Source organism: Marmota flaviventris, chromosome 20, assembly GCF_047511675.1.
Source record: "Marmota flaviventris isolate mMarFla1 chromosome 20, mMarFla1.hap1, whole genome shotgun sequence".
NCBI classification, from domain to species: domain Eukaryota; kingdom Metazoa; phylum Chordata; class Mammalia; order Rodentia; family Sciuridae; genus Marmota; species Marmota flaviventris.
This window is the reverse complement of record NC_092517.1, coordinates 20,741,888-20,759,701: the sequence shown is the minus strand read 5'-3', so window position 1 is coordinate 20,759,701 and position 17,814 is coordinate 20,741,888. Positions and strand designations below refer to the sequence as shown.

The following is a 17,814-nucleotide window of genomic DNA, read 5'->3' as shown; positions in this document are numbered from 1 at the left end:
AAGGAAGGCAGCCCCAGTGACTGGCATGGAGGAGCCAGAGCCATAAGGACCCCAGCTCCACTCTGCTCTGCTGTCCCTCATTACAGCAAACTGGCCAACCCTGACCAGAAGCCAGAGGGCCAGGCCACCAACTGATCCGTCCTCTGGGCACAGAGCAGGGCAGAGACGGAAGGAGCACACGGTATAGACAGAAAACACCCAGCACAAAGCCTATGTGCTCTGTTTGACAGAGAGGAAAACTAACCTGGCAGGTGACCACTCTGCCTACAGCACCCAGTCCTAGGGCGGGGACCATATCGTGTCCCTTACTTAACTAAGCTGTGATGACCATGGATCCTAATGCCACTGACTTATTGTGTGGCCACTCAACTCAATTATGACATTGGTGCAGAAACACCCACAAAAATGTTTATGGCAACTCAGGTGACCAGGCCATAGATCACACACTGTAGTCACTGGGTAAACATTAAAGTGGGAGGAATTTTTTTCAATTTGCAAAATTTCCCTCAATCTATCTTTGCACTGTCACCACCGATGACCGATGACCTGAGACTTGGCCTCCTCGATTATGGAAGGGACTACTTCAGCTCTTGAGCTTCCTGTGGGACTAAGAGGCGTCACACGTATAAAACGATGCATGGAAAGATCAGAGAACACACAGCTTACCCCAGGATGTGCCCTGAGGGGAAGGGACCACAAAGTCCAGGACCATGACTTTCTTTCCCAAAATGGCTGCTTCCTACAAAAACAGTAACAACAACAACAACTATATTTAAAGTTCAAGAAGTAAAATCAAGTAAAGAAAAATTCTCTCATCCCCCAAATAAAAACAGTCTGTTTTTCTGGGATAACATGGTCTTTTCCCTGAATGAAAATGGCTGATAAAATAAAAGCTTAAGATTGTGATGTTAACATTAAATATTTTTGTTTAAAACAATTAGCAGACGAGATGCTTATGTCAATGGCCAGGAAAGATCACCTCCAAGAGCACCTTGTTTTTTTTTTTTTTGTTTGTTTGTTTGTGTTCGTACCTTTGCACACGAGAGGCCACCAGAACCACCACCAATGACAATGAGATCATAATCGTTTGCCGAGCCTTCCTGTAGGAGCTTCTGTAACAGCCCGCTGTGATGTGCCTGTGTTTGAGCAGGAGGAGAAGGAACACTGCGTGACTTCACGATCCAGAGCTGTGTGCTCACACCCACAGACAATCTCAGGGCCAACAGGCCTACGATTCACCCAAGGCAGGACTGCCCATTTCTCTGCGTGTTGGTCAAGTAGAGTCCAAGTGGTTAGAATGTGTGTTGTGACCTACTACCAGATAGGCAGCACATGTCAAATGGCCAAGAGGGCTGTGGCCTTGTCTGTATGGCAGATGGGGTCAAGTGCAGTGGAATAACCAAGCATCACTTTTCAAGATCCTTGTTTCTCTGTGCTAATGTGTCTGTCTCTCTCTTTTTTGGTACTGGGGACTGAACCCAGGGGTGCTTAACCATGGAGCCACATCCACATCCCTTTTTATTTTTGAGACAGGGCCTTGCTAAGTTGCTGAGGCTGGCCTCTAACTTGCAATCCTCCTGCCTCAGCCTCCTGATCCACTAGGGTAACTGGCAGGCACCACCATGCCCGGTCTGTTCCAGTCTTTGTTTTAAAAACAACTGTTACAATTACCAGCAATTTTTTCTTGATTTCTTATACATCTGTCTAAATTTTATAGCTATACTTGTGAACTTCCTATACAAAAGAAATCCCTTGCAAATTTTTCTTTCCATAAGGATCACGACACTGGTTCTGTACCATAGTTGCTTGCTCCTGTGGCCTGTGTAGTGGTCAGAAGCAGTTCAGAGGAGGTGAGAGTCTGATACGTGACTCAGCAAGCCTTCTTTATGCCAAGTCAATTGCCCAATCCTCCAAGCTCAGCTTTAGAAATGACAAGCTCAAACCAGCCCTTCCTGAGAGGGACAAGAGTGCTCATTTCATAACTTCAGGGATCTGCCAGATGCTATGTGGCCAATAAAGGATGTGCGCCCACGATGGCTTGTAAACATCCTAAGAAGAGCTCCACCGGCCTCCTTATTTTTTGAAGTGCTCAGGGAAATCCATCTCAAAGCTCTTTACCTGCACCCTGTGTTCAGTGTTCAATCGGCATCGATTTCATTTACAAAAAGTCTTGGGGCCAACAGATCTACCACTCATCTAAAGTTGGAACTGACATTTCTCTGCGTGCTGCTCAAGTAGGGTGGAACTAGTTAGGATGTGCTACCCAAGAAGAAGCCTTTTGTTTCTAAAACAGATCTGCTCTCTGGGTCCCCCCAGGCCCAATCTCTGACACCATAATCCGGGTGGGGACTGCCGAGGCCAGCTCCGAACGTGCGTAGGGGCAGTAATGACAGCAGTCACCACCTTGCGCACTGGGTGGCGACTTCTAGAACTAATAAAGCATGCTGTTACATAATGACACGGATCGCCCATTCACATGCAATGCACACAATCATTTCTTTCCCAACCAAAATATAATTCTTAATTAAGATTTCAACTCAGGGGCTGGGGATGTGGCTCAAGCGATAGCGTGCTCATCTGGCACGCACGGGGCGCTGAGTTCAATTCTCAGCACCACACCAAAAATAAAAAACAAAGATGTTGTGTCCACCGAAAACTAAAAAAAAAAAAATATTAAAAAATTCTCTCTCTCTTTCTCTTTCTCTCTTTAAAAAAAAGATTTCAAATCAGTATTTAGTCAATCACTGGTGGCTAACATTTGCATACATGCACAAAAGAGAATGGAATTTTAATTAATAAACTAATTATAAAATAAGGATTGTTTTTTAATTGTGTGTGTGGTGCAAAGGATCCAATGCAGGGCCTGCCTGTGCATTCAAGGCAACCACTCTACCCCTGAGCCACATCCCCAGCCCCATAAATATCAATTTTTTATCGATTACTACCTAACAGAAGGACTCCTGTCCATTTCATGCATTTTAGAAATAAAAATAATCCATATATAACATCTACGACTAATATACATACGTATATTAGTCGTAGATGCACACAGTACCTTTATTTAATTTATTTATTTGTATGTGGTGCTGGGGATGGAACCCTGTGCCTCATGCATGCGAGGCAAGCTCTCCACCCCTACGGATGAGAAAGTCCATGTCAATGGCCCTGAACAAATTAGTCATCCCAGGGTCAGCGGCCTTGCCAAGAATTCTAATGATCTAATGATTCTAATGAACAAGACTGTTGGCGCTGACCTCATTTTACAGGGGAACAGCCTTCCTTTCTCTCCCCACGAGGAGGAGCAGACCTGTCCTGGCCCCAGGGGGACACACCTCTCTGGCCTGGTAACCTCATTCAGAATGTTCTCCTTCTTGCTCCTGAATTCAGGTCGGTAGAAAAGCTCATCTCCTGTAAAGTCATCAGGGTTAGCTGATAACCATCCAAGGGATTTCCCACTTTACAACTTCAAAATGACCAAGTAAAAAGACTTCTAAAAGCCATTTCCTCCTCTTTTAAATGCTTTTGAGAACAGAACATGGACGAGAGACAGGGAGGGCTTACCTGGAAAGTCCTGTCACATCCTCCCACGTGCACTCTATTCACAAAAATGTTGGGCACGGTCTTCTGATTAGTGATTTCTGTCAGCATTTCTTGAACACGGATCCCATCATCTAGAGAATAAAAAGTTCAATAAAGACCCTGTGTCAATGGTGCCAAGTAAATCAAACTGAAGGGTCACAGAACTACAGTGCTCACAGGGACACACCTGGGACAGGTGACACATCTGTCATGTGTTCATGACTTCATGAAATGTCGACTCCAGAGAAAACCTTGGGAACCTAAAGATCAATCTACCGATCCCTCTAAAAATAGAGGCTGGGGCTGGGGCTCAGGGGTACAGCGCTTGCCCAGCACGTGTGAAGCACTGGGTTGGATCCTAAGCACAGCATAAAATATAAATAAATAAAATAAAGGTACTGTATCTACCTACTACTAAAAAAAATAAAATAAAATACAGCCTTCTGCCAGGCACAGTGTGGCATATGCCTATAATGCCAGTGGCTCGGGAGGCCGAGGCAGGAGGATCGCAAATTGGAGGCCAGCCTCAGCAACAGCGAGGCCCTGAGCAACTCAGGGAGACCCTGTCTCTAAATAAAATACAAAACAGGGCTGGGGACGGGGCTCAGGGGTTGAGTGACCCTGAGTTCAATCCCTGGTACCAAAAAAAAAAAAAGCCTTCTAAATTAGCTTTTTAAAAATCGTCTTAAAAATAACTTTATATATTTTTATATGGTGCTGAGAATCGAACCGGGTCAGTTTTGTTGCTTAGCCTCACACATGCTAGGCAAGTGCTATGCCACTGGGCCACAACTCCAGCCCCCGAATTAGCTTTTGATTTATAATTCGACAATTATAAGAATCCTCTCTATTGTTCCAACTCAGAAAAAAATTTCCTATGATTACATTTGGAAATGTGTACGAGCATAGACTAAAATAGACTCTCCATTGCTGAAAATACAAGTGGGCCAAGACTATCTAAGATTGCCGCATGTGGTGTACTCTGCAGAGAAACCTAAAGATTCAAAAGTGTGTTGGGTGGGGTGGTGCACATCTGTCATCCCAGCAGCTCAGGAGGCTGAGGCAGGAGGATCGCAGGTTCGAGGCCAGCCTCAGCCACTTAGCAAGGCCCTCAGCAACTCAGTGAGACCCTGTCTCTAAATAAAATATAAAAGGAGCTGGGGACAGGGCTCAGTGGTTAAGCACCCCTGGGTTTAATCCCCAGTACCAAAAAAACCCAAAAGATTCAAGAATATTTCACTTCCCACAGTGACATGGAGGAAATAGCCAGTTTCATGAAGACAGAGATCAGGTATTTTCTGATCATGACTGTCCCCAACCCTGCAAAGCACCCCATGTGCAAAGTGTTCAATGAATCAAACGCACAGATGCCAAGGAGTCTAAAGTATAAAACTAAAAGCTCCATGTGCTCCCCTCCGTGGGTGACACAACCAGGAAGAGGAAGTCTATTTCTTTCATTCATTACAGATTCAGCTATTTTGCTCTCGAGTTGGCAGATCCATTTGAAATACCTCAAATATTCCAAGTAAGCAGCTTACATATTTTCCTCCCACTCCCTTCCCTCAAATATGAAAAACATATAATAAGAAAATCTACACCAAATGATTTGTCACATAAGGACTCATTTTCTGCTTGGTTGAACATACACAAAAATGGCTCATCTCACCCAAAGAGACAAGAGCAAATTGAACTGAACCAAGCCCAGGGGAAGAAGTCAATCTTGCTGGCGTGCGCTGCAGACAACACGGTGCACTAACTATCTACTTACCAACTTGATCAAGTTCCAAGATGTTACAGTCGACTCCCAGAGAAGAAAAGAGTTCTTTCACCTGTAACAAAGATCCACCTGTTTCAACAAGTTAGGAAATATGGCAGAAGAATAAGAGATGTCCAAAACAACGTTGTTTGGGAATAGGAGTTGGGCCTGTTGTTTTTTAATTTATTTTTCTAGTTGTAGATAGACAGTGTGCCTGTGTTTTATTTGCTTATTTTTGTATGTGGTGCTGAGACTTGAACCCTGTGCTCTGCTGTACTGCTCGGCCACTGAGCCCCAGCCCCAGCCCCCTGACCAATTTTTTACCCTTGCTACTACACAAGTTCCCAGAATAACCTCAACCCTCCCCGTGCCCTCTTTTGACATATCTGTCTCCTTATGACTCCTGTTTTAGTCAGCTTTTCGCTGCTGTGACTAAAAGACCTCACCAGCACAACTGCAGAGGGGGACAGGTTGACTTGGGGCTCAGGGTGTCCCAGGTCCCAGTCCACAGATGGTGGCCCCACTCCTGGCCGAGGGGAGGCAGGACATCATGGAGGAAGAGTGTGGGGAGGGAGCAGCTCCCATGGGGACCAGGGAGCAGAGACTCCACTCTCCAGGGACAATTAGGGATCTCAAGCCATGGCCCTAGGGCCACCTCCACCACCACACCCCACCTGCCTCCAGGGGCCACCAGGGGACCCCAGGGAGCCATTTTCTGCCAGGGTTCAGGCCTCACACCCCTCATTCCTCCTCTGGACCTTCCTGTGTCACCTCCCAGGGGGGCTCTAGGGACACCCCACAGCCCCACTATAACAACTCCCAAATCTGCAACTTGTGCTCAAATCTCTCTTCTGACACCAGGATGTCCCAAAGGCACCATCCTCCAAAAGCAACTTGCCTTCTTCCCAACCTACCCAGGACGGGTCATTTGCTGTTCTAAGTCACTGAGACACAGAGATGGACACGACATGGTGGCGGCCCTCTAGTAGGGGAAACAGGCATGGTCCATCATCGCTGTAAATAAGAAACCCCAGAGACTGCTGCTGCGACAGGGGACAGGAAAGCAACAGCATGGGTGTCCCCTGGACACACAGGATCAGGACCTGGAGCCAACGTGGCACTGGAACGACTTTGCAAAGGAGTCACTGGGCAACATCGGTCCAGCCCCAAACTCGCTCCCACCCACCATATTACAGTAATTACTAAGTCTGAATTCTCCATCTTGAACTGCTTCATCTTCTTAGTTTCCCACAGTCGATATCTTAGTATGAGACATCAATATTTACTAATAGAATTTCTCAGTAATATCCCAAAAGTTCTCCCTGCACCAGCGTTGTCCCCTCTGGTTTTCAAAATGGCAGTCAAAGTGACCTCTTCAAACCCGCTTTGTGCCACATTCCTTAAAACCCTTTAGTGCAGCCAAGTGTGCTGGCTCATGGCTATAATCTATGCTCGGGAGGCTGAGGCAGGAGGATCATAAGTTGGAGGCCAGCCTCAGCCATTTAGCGAGGCCCTAAGCAACTCAGGGAGACCCTGTCTCTAAATAAAATGCAGAATAGGGCTGGGGATGGGGCTCAGGGGTCAAGTGCCCCTGGGTTCAACCATCAGTACCAACAACAACAAAACCCATCAAAACCCTTCAGCGCTCTCAGCACTTTACACAAAACCCAGAGGTCCCACTTCCACTCAGAAGGTCCACTCCACCACGGCCAAACGTGTGAGAAGACACAGAGGCCCAACCTGCCAACCCAAAGGTGTTTTTTCCATTCTGCTCTTGACACATGCACTGTATTTTGGCTGATAGCCACGGTGTCCCCGCCCCACACTGGCTGTTCAGGGGCTCCCACCACCAGGGAGCACACTGCCCAGTGGCCACCTCATGGGCCGCCCAGCTAAGCCGCCATCCTGACAGCTTGGCCTCTGCACATGCTTCCTGGCTGCTGCTAAAGAATATGCAGCTTAGAGGCCCTGCACACACTGTGGTCAGCCTGGTGGGATGACGGCGCCCCTCTGAGGCTGCTTCAGATGGCCTCACTCTGGTTCATGAGAAGCCTGTCCCCTACACATGACCAAGCAAAAAAACAGCAGGCAGGACACTGTGTACATGCCCAACCTTGTCCTTTCTGTCCATACACACAGCCCTCCTCCCACCCTCCACGAGCTCAGTCTGTACTGCTTCCCCTAAGTCCCAACAAACCCTTCCAGGGGGTTTTGTTTTGCCCATTCATGATGTCCACCTGGAGCAGAGTAGGCTGAGCCAGATCCAGGAAGAGCTGTTAACACTAAAGGCTGCTGGCACTCAAAGTGGCCAGAAGTAAGAACTGGTGACAGAGGGTGACTATGAGAAGGCGAGCTTCTGGGAGCTGCAGGTAAGGCGGCCGGGTGAGCTGCTAGCTCGGGCCGCAGGAGGAGCTGTTAGTTGGAGCTGCTACAAGAGAACGGGGAGAGCTGCTGCTAATGGTAAGAGAGCTGTATTTGCCTGCTGGTGATTTACATCTGAACTGAACCCAGAGCCCTTGGCCTACTGGGAACACATGTGCAACTGCGAAAATCATTTTCACAGGCTCTGGCAATTTCCTAAGAGCTTTCAGCAAATGAAGAAACATTTATGCAAGGAAATCAATTAACTCTCAGTAACAGCAGGGAGAGTCCGCCCCTGAGCTGTACATCCTCCTCCTCCCTCCCTCCCCTGCCCAAGGCCAGCCTGGTGGGAACCCCAGTTGAAGTGTGGCCTAGAAAACAAGTTCCCAATATCTCTCAGAATAGCAGGCCACCAGCACCTCTCACCCCCTGCCCACCTCTCACTCTGAGTCACTAAGGCTCAGTGCTCCATTGGCCCCACTGAGATCAAAAGCCACATACCCCAGCAGTGGCAGAAGGGAAATACTGGGACCATGATCCCCACCATCACAGTTTACCTGTAAGGTGAAGTCCCCAGCTGGGAAAGGCAAGCCAAAAAGAAATCCCCTTATAGAGTCCTGCTCATCAGTCCCCGTCCCCACTCCCAGGATCCTTTTGGGGTAGTGGTGGGGCAGATACCAGGCATCGAACTCAGGAGCACTCAACCACTGAGCCCCGTCCCCAGCCCTATTTGTATTTCATTTAGAGACAGGGTCTCACTGAGTTGCTTAGGGCCTTGCCTGTTGCTGAGGCTGGCTTTGAACTCTCGATCCTCCTGCCTCAGCCTCCTGAGCCACCAGGATGACAGGTGTGTGCCACTGTGTCCAGATGCTCCTCCTAGTTCTTAAACAAGACCTCAGAGTTTTGGCCCAGTGGAGATACAGACGATGAGAGCAAAGAACTCCAGAGCTCTTCCCACAAGTAGCATCACACATGATAGCATAATATTGATAATGTTTCCTTTAAGATCAGAAAGGAAGCCTGCTTTCGCCACTCTATTTCAACATAGCATTGAAAGTCCTAGCCACAGCAATAAGGCAAGAAAAACGAATCGAACAAATTCTTGTCCCAATTGGAAAAGAAGTAAAATTATCTCTGTTCACAAGCAGCATAATCTTATATGTTCAAAACTTGAAGATTTCAAAGACACATACACATCGACATTGTTAGGATGTACAAAATCAGCAAACTTGCAGGGCACAAAGTCATGACAACTAGTTATTTTCCATATACTAATGATGGATGAGTCAATCAGGAAATTAAGAATTCCATTAACAACAGCATGAAAAGAATTAAACTGCTTAGGAATACACTTAACCAAGGAAGGTAAAGACTTATACACTAAAAACTACAAACTACTGCTGAAAGAGATAAAAGATACCAATAAATAGGAAGACATCTTGTGTTTCAAGGATTAGAAGACTTTAAGTTGTTGTCAATAATACACCAAGCAAGCTACAGACTCCATGCAATCCCTACCAAAAATCTCAATGATGTTTCTTTTTTCAAAAATTGAAATCTTTCCTAAAATTCAGATGGAACCTCAGGGAGTCCTATATAGCACACCCCCGCCCCCCAAAAAATGAAATCTTGAAAGCTGGACATCTCTTGCTTCTTGATTTCAAAACTTACCACAAACCTACAGTGATCAAACATAAGGAGACTGACCTGAATACAGACCCACAGAGCAAGAGAAGGGAATGGAGAGTTCTGGAATAGAGTCTTGATTTTTGACAAGGGTGCCAAGACCGTCCAAAAGAGAAAGTACGGTCTCCAACAACTGGTACCAAGGAAATGGCTATCCACAAGCAAAAGAATGGAACTGAACCCTGACCTAAAACCAAGTACAGAAACGAACTCAAAATGGAGCAGAGACCTAAATGTAGGAGCTAAAAACCAGAAAACTATTAGAAGAAGTCAGTAGCTGGTCAAAGTGGCACAGGCCTGTAATCCCAGTGGCTGAGCAGGCTGAGGCAGGAAGATAGTGAGTTCAAAGCCAGCCTCAGCAACTTAGCAAGACCCTGTCTCAAAATAGAAAATAAAAAGGGCTGGGGTTGTGGCTCAGTGGTAGAGCACTTGCCTAGCACGTGTGAGGCCTTGGGTTTGATTCTCAGCACCACATATAAATAAAAAAAATAAAGGTCCACTGACAATCAAGAAAATATTAAAAGGGGATTTTTTTTTTTAAAAAAAAAGGGGGGCTGGGGATGTGGCTCAGTGGTTAAGCACCCCTGGGTTCAGTCCCTGGACAAAAAGTAAATAAATAAATAATGAAAAATAAAAAAAGACACAGGGCAAAGATATTGGATGTGGATATAACATCAAAGGCACAAGAAACAGAAGAGAAAACAGACAAATTTGATCTCACAAAACACAAAAGGTTTGGAGCAGCAAAGGACACTAAAAAAGGCAGCCAAGCAGCTTCACAGATGGTTTACAGTGACCTACCTAAAGGATCACACCCTATATGATACAGAGAACTTCTAAAGCTTAGTAACAAAAAACTTTAAACACAACTTAAAACGGAGCACTTGGACAAAGCACTTGAATAGATATTTCTCCAAAGAAAATACACCAATGGGAAATAAGCACAGACTATTCAACCTCACTGATCTTTATGGAAATGCAAATCAGACCACGATGACATACCACCTCATCTATCATGATAACTATTACTTTAAGAAAACCACACACACACACACACAAACTAACAAGTGTTAAAGAAGATGTGGCAAAATCGGAACCCCGTGCACTGTTGGTAGAAATGTAAAACAGTGTTCTACAAAACATTGAAAACACGAAGACCTTATAAGTCAGCAATTCCATTTCTAGGAAGGTACCTAAAAGAACTAAAAGTAGGGACTCAAACAAACACCTATATGCTTACGTTCACTGTCAGATTATCGACGACAGTCAAGGTAGAGGCCACTCAGGTTGTCCACTAATGCTTGAATGGACAAACAAAATGTGCTCTATTTTTTTTTTTTTTTTTACAATGGAATACTGTTCAGTCTTAAAAAGGGAAAGAAATTCTTTTTTAAATTTTTTATTTGTTCTTTTTATATATAAGTACAGTCATGGAGCATGACCTATCCGAATCAGGATCCCATTTTTGTGGTTGTACATAATGTGGAGTTTTACTGGGCCTGTCTTCTGACAGACGCTACAACATGGATGGATCTGGAAGATATGACGCTAAGGGAAATAAGCCAGACACAAGATACAAACGCTGCATGATTTGTGGATGAGGTAATCAAAGTAGTCAAATTCACACACAGGAAGTAGAAGGATGGTTACCAATGGCTGGGGAAGAGGAATGGGAGTTAACATTCAATGGGTATAGAATTTCATTTGAAAAAGTTGAAAAATTTCTGGATATGGAGGGTGATCATTGTACAACACTGTGAATTTTGTTTTCTAATTTTGTCCCAGGGATTGTACCCATGGGTGCTTATATCTTATTTAGACACAGGGTCTTGCTGAGTTACTTGTGGCCTCGCTGAGTTTCTAAGCCTGGCCTCCAACTTGCCATCCTCCTGCCTCAGCCTCCCAAGCTGCTGGGATTACTGGTGTGTGCCATTGCACCCAGCAATCAAATGTTCTTAATGTCACTGACTTCTACTCCTAAAAATGGTTTCAATTATAAATTTTATGTGGCATGTGTTTTACCACAATGTGTTTTATAAGCTAACCAAGAGAAGAAGAGAATTTTAAAGTGTGTGAAATCGAGAGTGAAGAAACATGAATTAAAATTAACGCAGGAATGATGTTTCAAAAATCAGAGAATTTTCAGCCAGGTGCAGTGGCACATTCCTGTAATCTCAGTTATTGGGGAGGCTGAGGCAGGAGGATCTCCAGTTCAAAGCCAGCCTCAGCAACTTAGTGAGGTCCTAAACACCTCATCAAGACCTTGTTTCAAAATAAAACATAAAAAGGGCTGGGGATGTGGCTCAGTGGGAAAAGCACCCCTGGGTTCCATCCCTGGTGCCAAAAACAAAAACAAAATAAAGACCCAAAAAGAACAAACTATAAAGGGAAAAAAAATGATAGGTTCAGCTACATTCAACTTGCAAACTTCACTGGACCAAAATATCCCTTAGAAAGAAAAATAAAAAGTCATATATGAATGTATATATACACATATACATACCCAAAGGGTTAGTATGCAAAACATATAATGAAGGTCTACAAATCTGCAAAACAAAACAACTCAGTAGAAAAATAAGCAAAAGACCCAATCTGTTTCCTAGAAGAAGAAATTCAAATGAACCATAAACATGTAAATTTCATCAAGGAAATGTAAAATTCAAGCCACTTCATAACTGCAGGAATAGCAAAAATTTTAAATCTCAGCAGTTAGCAAAGCTTCAGACTGAAAGAAACTATTATATACTACCAGGAGGGCAAGCCGGTATAACCACTTGGAGGAGCAATTGTGCATCACCTTAGTAACGTGTGTGATTTCATGCATCCTCTATGGCCCACCAACTCAGCTTCAAGATACCCTAGAATTAAGTCTTATATGTGCGCATGGGAGGTATGTCCAAGAATAGGCATACATATTGTTTTTAAGAACAAAATACCAGAAACAGCATAATCTAATCCTATGGTCTGATTCACCCTATGGAATGGCACAGTAATAAAAATTAATGAGCCGCAAGGACAGGTAGTAACATGTATGAATCTTGAAAACACACATTGAAGGAAAAAACTGCAAAAGAATCCATGCGTGATTCTGCTTAAAGTCCCCAAACAGGGCAAAAGAAACAAAATATTGTTTAATGACATATATATGCAGAGGAAACGGTAAAGAAGAGTAGTAGGTGGTTAACCTTGGGGTGGGGCGGCTTCCAAGCCACTCAAATCATTTTATTACTCTTTAATAAAAATTGATATGCATGAATACAGGTTCTAAGAAACTACAGATATACCTCAATGTAACCTCGAATTTGAATAATAGCTTATCATTTCATGAGCCTGACCCAAGAGTTCAGGGCTTTGCATATTATCTTCCAACTTTCATTATTTCATCTTTCTGCTAATGTGAAATAAATTTCAAAATGTTCAGAGACCCTACTTTACAGGTGGGTTATCTTCCAAAGGCCCATTTCTAAGTGGGTTACCCTTAACAGTAGAGTTAACCCTAGAAATAACGCTGAGAGCCTACCCAGCCCCAAAGTTCACGTGCAGAAGAGTTTAAAGTTACCCCTGACTTTTTAATCCTCTTCACAACCTTCCTTTACCATCATTATACAAGATGTGGAAAGGCAGCTTCTGCCCAGCTCTGGAACAGGGTCAAGGTCACCCAGTTTATCAGTGGGATCTGAATTCTGCTCTGCGGACTCCGAGGTCGTTCCCTCGGTTTTCACCACCATTTTTATCAAGACAAAACTTTATTTAAAAATTATTTTTTTTCCTGTCTTGATACACATTTTTAGCCAGCCAACATCAAGTTCAAAGCCAGCAGAGCTAGGACAAGCGGGTGACCAGCAGGCAGCAGGCAGCAGTCCCAGTTCCAGGTCCCAGGACTCAGCCAGGCTTGGCTCCAAGCTCCCGAGGCCCCGCCCCCAACCCTAAGCTCCGCCCAATGCCCAGGCCCGGTGGCCCTCCCTCCCGAGGCCCCGCCCCTCCCCTTAGGCCCCGCCCCCTGCGTCCCTCCGTCTCCCCGCGGCCCTCCGTCGGCCGGCCGCCTACCCGGGAGCTGTGCGGGCAGTAGGTCTTGCTGAAGATCATCACTCGGCTCCCCTCGATGAGGTTCTTGACGCGGCGCCGCATCTCCTCCCGGGCCTCAGGGGGCTGCTGGCTGGTCCCGGGAGACGACAGGCGGGCGCGGCGCCCGGGAGGCGATGACACGGGCACACCGCGGACGCTGGCTAGGCGACGGTTGGGGACACTCATTTTCCCCATCCTCGGCGATGTCTGCGCCGCCGTCGCCAGTGTCGGCGGTGGTGGGGACGGTGGCTGCTCCAGGGCCTCGCTCTCACTCCGGCCGGACGGGGCCGGGTCTACGTAGGAACCTGGACGAGGGTGGCGGCGGCACCCGAACTGCGGCCGAGCGGCGAACGCGGCCCAAACTCCACACGCCCCGCACTGGCCTCGGGCCTGGGGGCGGCCGTTCACCCCGCCCTCGCCCCGCCCCCTGGGCCGCCTTCGCCCCGCCCCCTGGGCCGCCCAGGCCCTCCCCGCCCAGCCCCGCATTGCCCTGCGCATGCGGACTAGGCCGCCCGTCAACCTGGGCAGCCTTTGAGGAACGCGCTGGTCTCCGCCTTCATCCCCCTGCAGTCTGGAGGTTGGAAGCCCCTCGCGGGACCGCCTGGTTGGGGTGCTGCCGCCCAGAGGTGGCCTCTATGCAGATCCCCCAACTAATACTCTCCACCTGGTTAGCAGAGTCTAGGGGACGGCAGATGGCTCTGTTGCATTTAGGGAAGTTTGCATAAAGCCCTCTGTAGGAAAGACTGGACTTCCAAACTCTGCATGTCCCATCGCAGTGCAGTCTAAGGGGAAGATCCCAGGACCCCTCCCTCCCTCCTGATTGCAAAGAAGTCTGGAGACTCTAGGACCACCTGTGCCTGACCAAGAGTCCCGCCCACTGTTTGGGGGGAGGCCAGAGAGTGCCCGGTCCTTTATCTTATTGTGGATTATAGGTGTCCGGTCTCTGGATCATTTTTTTTTTTTTTTTAACCACAGGGTTCTCAATTATCTTTTTCAGAGAATTTTTCCCACTTTATTATTGTTTCCTTTTATAAAATAAAGATTCACATTGCAAAAATAACACATGCTCGGTTCTGAAGCAACACATAAGAGTAGCAGACCCAGGGCTGGGGTTGTGGCCCAGCGATACAGCGATCGCCTCGCAGGTGTGTCAATCCTCAGTACCACATAAAAATCAACCAGTAAAGGTATTGTGTCCATCTACAACTAGAAAAATATTTTTAAAAAATAGTAGCAAAGACAAATCAAACTATCATCATCTCATCAAAACCAGACAAAGACACATCAAGGAAAAAAAAAAACTCGGACCACTATTCCTGATGAACACAGATGCAAAAATTCTCAATAAAATTCTGGCAAATCACATACAAAAACATATCTAAAAGATAGTGCCCTATCATCCAGTGGGGTTCACATCCCAGTGATGCAGGGCTGGTTCAACCTAGGAAAATCAATAAACGTAATTCATCACATCAATAGATTTAAAGACAAGAATCTTATGATTATCTCAATAGATGCAGAGAAAGCATTTGACAAAATACAGCACCCCTCATCTTCAAAACACTAGAAAAACTAGGGATAGTAAGAACATACCTCAACACAGCAAAAGCTACATAGGCGGGGCTGGGGTTTTAGCTCAGCGGTAGAGCGCTCGCCTTGCATGTGTGAGGCCCTGGGTTCAATCCTCAGCACCACATAAAAATAAATAAAATGAAGGTATTGTGCCCAACTTCAACTAAAAAAGAAAATATTAAAAAAAAAAAAAGCTATATTGGCTAAGCCCAAGGCCAATGTCATTCTAAATGGAGAAAAATTGAAACCATTACCCCTAAAAACTGGAACAAGAAAGGATGCCTCTTCCAACAATTCTCTGCAGCAGAGTCCTGAAACTCTGGACAGAGCAATCAGACAGATGAAGACATTAAAGGGATAGGAATAGGAAAAGAAGAACTCAAGCTATCACTATTTGATTCTATATTTAGAAGATCCCCCAAATTCCACCAGAAAATGTCTAGAACTATCGAATGAATTCAGCAAAGTAGCAGGATATAAAATCAACACCCATAAATCAAACACATTCTTAAACATCAGTGAATTCACTGCAAGGGAAATCAGGAAAACTACCCCATTCACAATAGCCTCAAAAAAATAAAATACTTGGGAATCAACCTAACAAAAGAGGTGAAAAAACCTCTACAATCAAAACTACAGAACACTAAAAAGAGAAATGGAAGAAGACCTTAGAAGATGGAAAGATCTCCCATGCTCTTAGATAGGCGGAATATTGTCAAAATAGTCACACTACCAAAAGCATCATACAGATTTAATGCAATTCCTATTAAAATCCCAATGACAGTCTTCATAGAAATAGAAAAGGCAATCAGGAAATTCATTTGGAGAAATAACAGATCCAGAATAGACAAAGCAATCCTCAGCAAGAAGAGTGAAGTAGGTGGCATCACAATATCAGACCTTAAACTATACCACAGAGCCACAGTAACAAAAACGGCATGGTATTAGCACCAAAACAGACACATAGACCAACGGTACAGAATAGAAGGTACAGAGGAAAAACCCATATAAATACAGTTATCTCATACTAGATAAAGGTGCCAAAAACATTCGTTGGAGAAAAGATAGCCTCTTCAACAAATGGTGCTGGGAAAACTGCAAGTCCATATGTAGCAAAATGAAATTAAATCCCTGACTCTCACTCTGCACGAAACTCAACTCAAAGTGGATCAAAAACAGGCACAAGAACAGAGACCCTGTGCCTAATAGAAGAAAAAGTAGGCCAAATCTTCACCACGTCAGCTTAGGAACTAACTTCCTTGACAAGACTCCTAAAGTGCAAGTGGTAAAATCAAGATTCAATAAATGGGATGGATTCAAATTAAAAAGCTTCTTCTCAGCAAAAGAAACAGTCAGTCATGTGAGGAGAGAGCCTACAGACTGGGATAAAATCTTTACCACATGCACCTCCGATGAAGCAATAATCTCTAGGATATATAAAGAACTCAAAAAACTTAATACCAAAAAAAAAAAAAAAAATCCCATGTATAAATGGGCTAAGGAACTGAACAGGCACTTCTCAGAAGAAGTATAATCGATTAACAAATATATAAAAAATTTTTCAACATCTCTATCAATTAGAGAATCAAAACTCTCAAATCAGAACTACTCACTCTAGTCAGAAAGGCAATCATCAAGAATATAGGCAACAACAAATGTTGGTGAGGGTGTGGGGAAAAGGCACACTCAGGCATGACTGGTGGGACTACAAATTGATGTCACCATTGTGGAGAGCAGGATGGAGGGCCTCAGAAAACTAGGAATGGAACCACCATGGGACCCAGCTGTCCCACTCCTCGGTTTATACCCAAAGGACTTAAATCAGCACACGACAGGGACACAGCCACATTGATTGCTACAGCAGCTCAATTCACAAAAGCTAAGCTGTGGAACCAACCTCTGTGCCCTTCAACAGATGAGTGGATAAAGAAAATGTGGTGGATACAAACATAAAGAAAAGAAAATCAGGGCTGGGGCTGGGGCTCAGAGGTGGAGCCCTTGCTAACCTTTGTGGGGCCCTGGGTTCCATCCTCAGTATCACATAAAAATATTAAATAAAGAAAATAAAGGTATTGTGTCCATCTACAACTAAAAAAAAAAAAAAATAAATGCTTCTTTGTCCTGTGTGACTCTTTAGTCCTTAAATTTACTTTTTTTCCCAAATATCACTGTGGTCAGATATAATTTCTTTTGGTGGTAGTTGCACACGTATCTTCTTCCATCTGTGTTAGTCAGCTTTACCTGACTGTAACAAAACCCCTGAGACAAATAACTTAAAAGGGTGAAAGGTTTATTTTGGCTCATAGATGGAGATGTTTTAGTTCAAGAGTGCTTGGCATGGTCACTTTGGGGCTTGTGCCATAGCAGTACACGATGGCAGAAGCATGTGGCGTGGACAACCTATTCACGGCAGAGTAGCCAGATGTAAAGGGGGAGGGGCTTAGAGTTCCAAGGGACATGCGCCAAAGACCTTCTACTAGGCCCCACCTCCCAAGGTCAGCACCTCCCAAGGGCACCCCAGACCAGAGGCCACGCCTTTCCCACCTAAGGCCCTGGGGACATTTAATATCAGAACTATAACACCCTTCTTTTCTCATCAATACTTATTTATCTTTTTATTGTGTAGAGGTCTCTTGGGACAGGGTGGCCTGTTAGTCCCTTCTTATCCCTTAGATGGTCTTAGTTATCTGAAGGCAGACACAGCAGAGCCATGAGGAGATTTCACATTAGTAGACTAACACGGTTTTGGGCTGGCAGGGACCTGAGGGGACGGGGGTGGAGTGGCAAGGATTGGA

At 45.2% G+C, this 17,814-nt stretch overlaps 1 protein-coding gene across 2 annotated transcripts in view; it reads right to left on the bottom strand.

The window, feature by feature from the left end:
- The window catches only part of Txnrd3 (thioredoxin reductase 3), a 37,185-nt gene extending 23,445 nt beyond the window's left edge, over positions 1–13,740 (bottom strand). Inside the window, exons 1-5 of one of the 2 annotated variants that reach the window (XM_027954472.3) lie at positions 13,430–13,740; positions 5,348–5,408; positions 3,562–3,671; positions 1,032–1,136; positions 667–739 (exon numbers count right to left, since the gene is read on the bottom strand). In XM_027954472.3, coding sequence (XP_027810273.3) covers positions 667–739; positions 1,032–1,136; positions 3,562–3,671; positions 5,348–5,408; positions 13,430–13,642 — 562 coding nt within the window. In that variant the 5' untranslated portion in view covers positions 13,643–13,740. Of the gene's footprint in view, positions 1–666; positions 740–1,031; positions 1,137–3,561; positions 3,672–5,347; positions 5,409–12,941; positions 12,979–13,429 lie in introns of those variants that run through there. The other variant, XM_071605877.1, reaches the window with a different exon arrangement.
- Between the last annotated feature and the right edge of the window lie 4,074 nt (positions 13,741–17,814).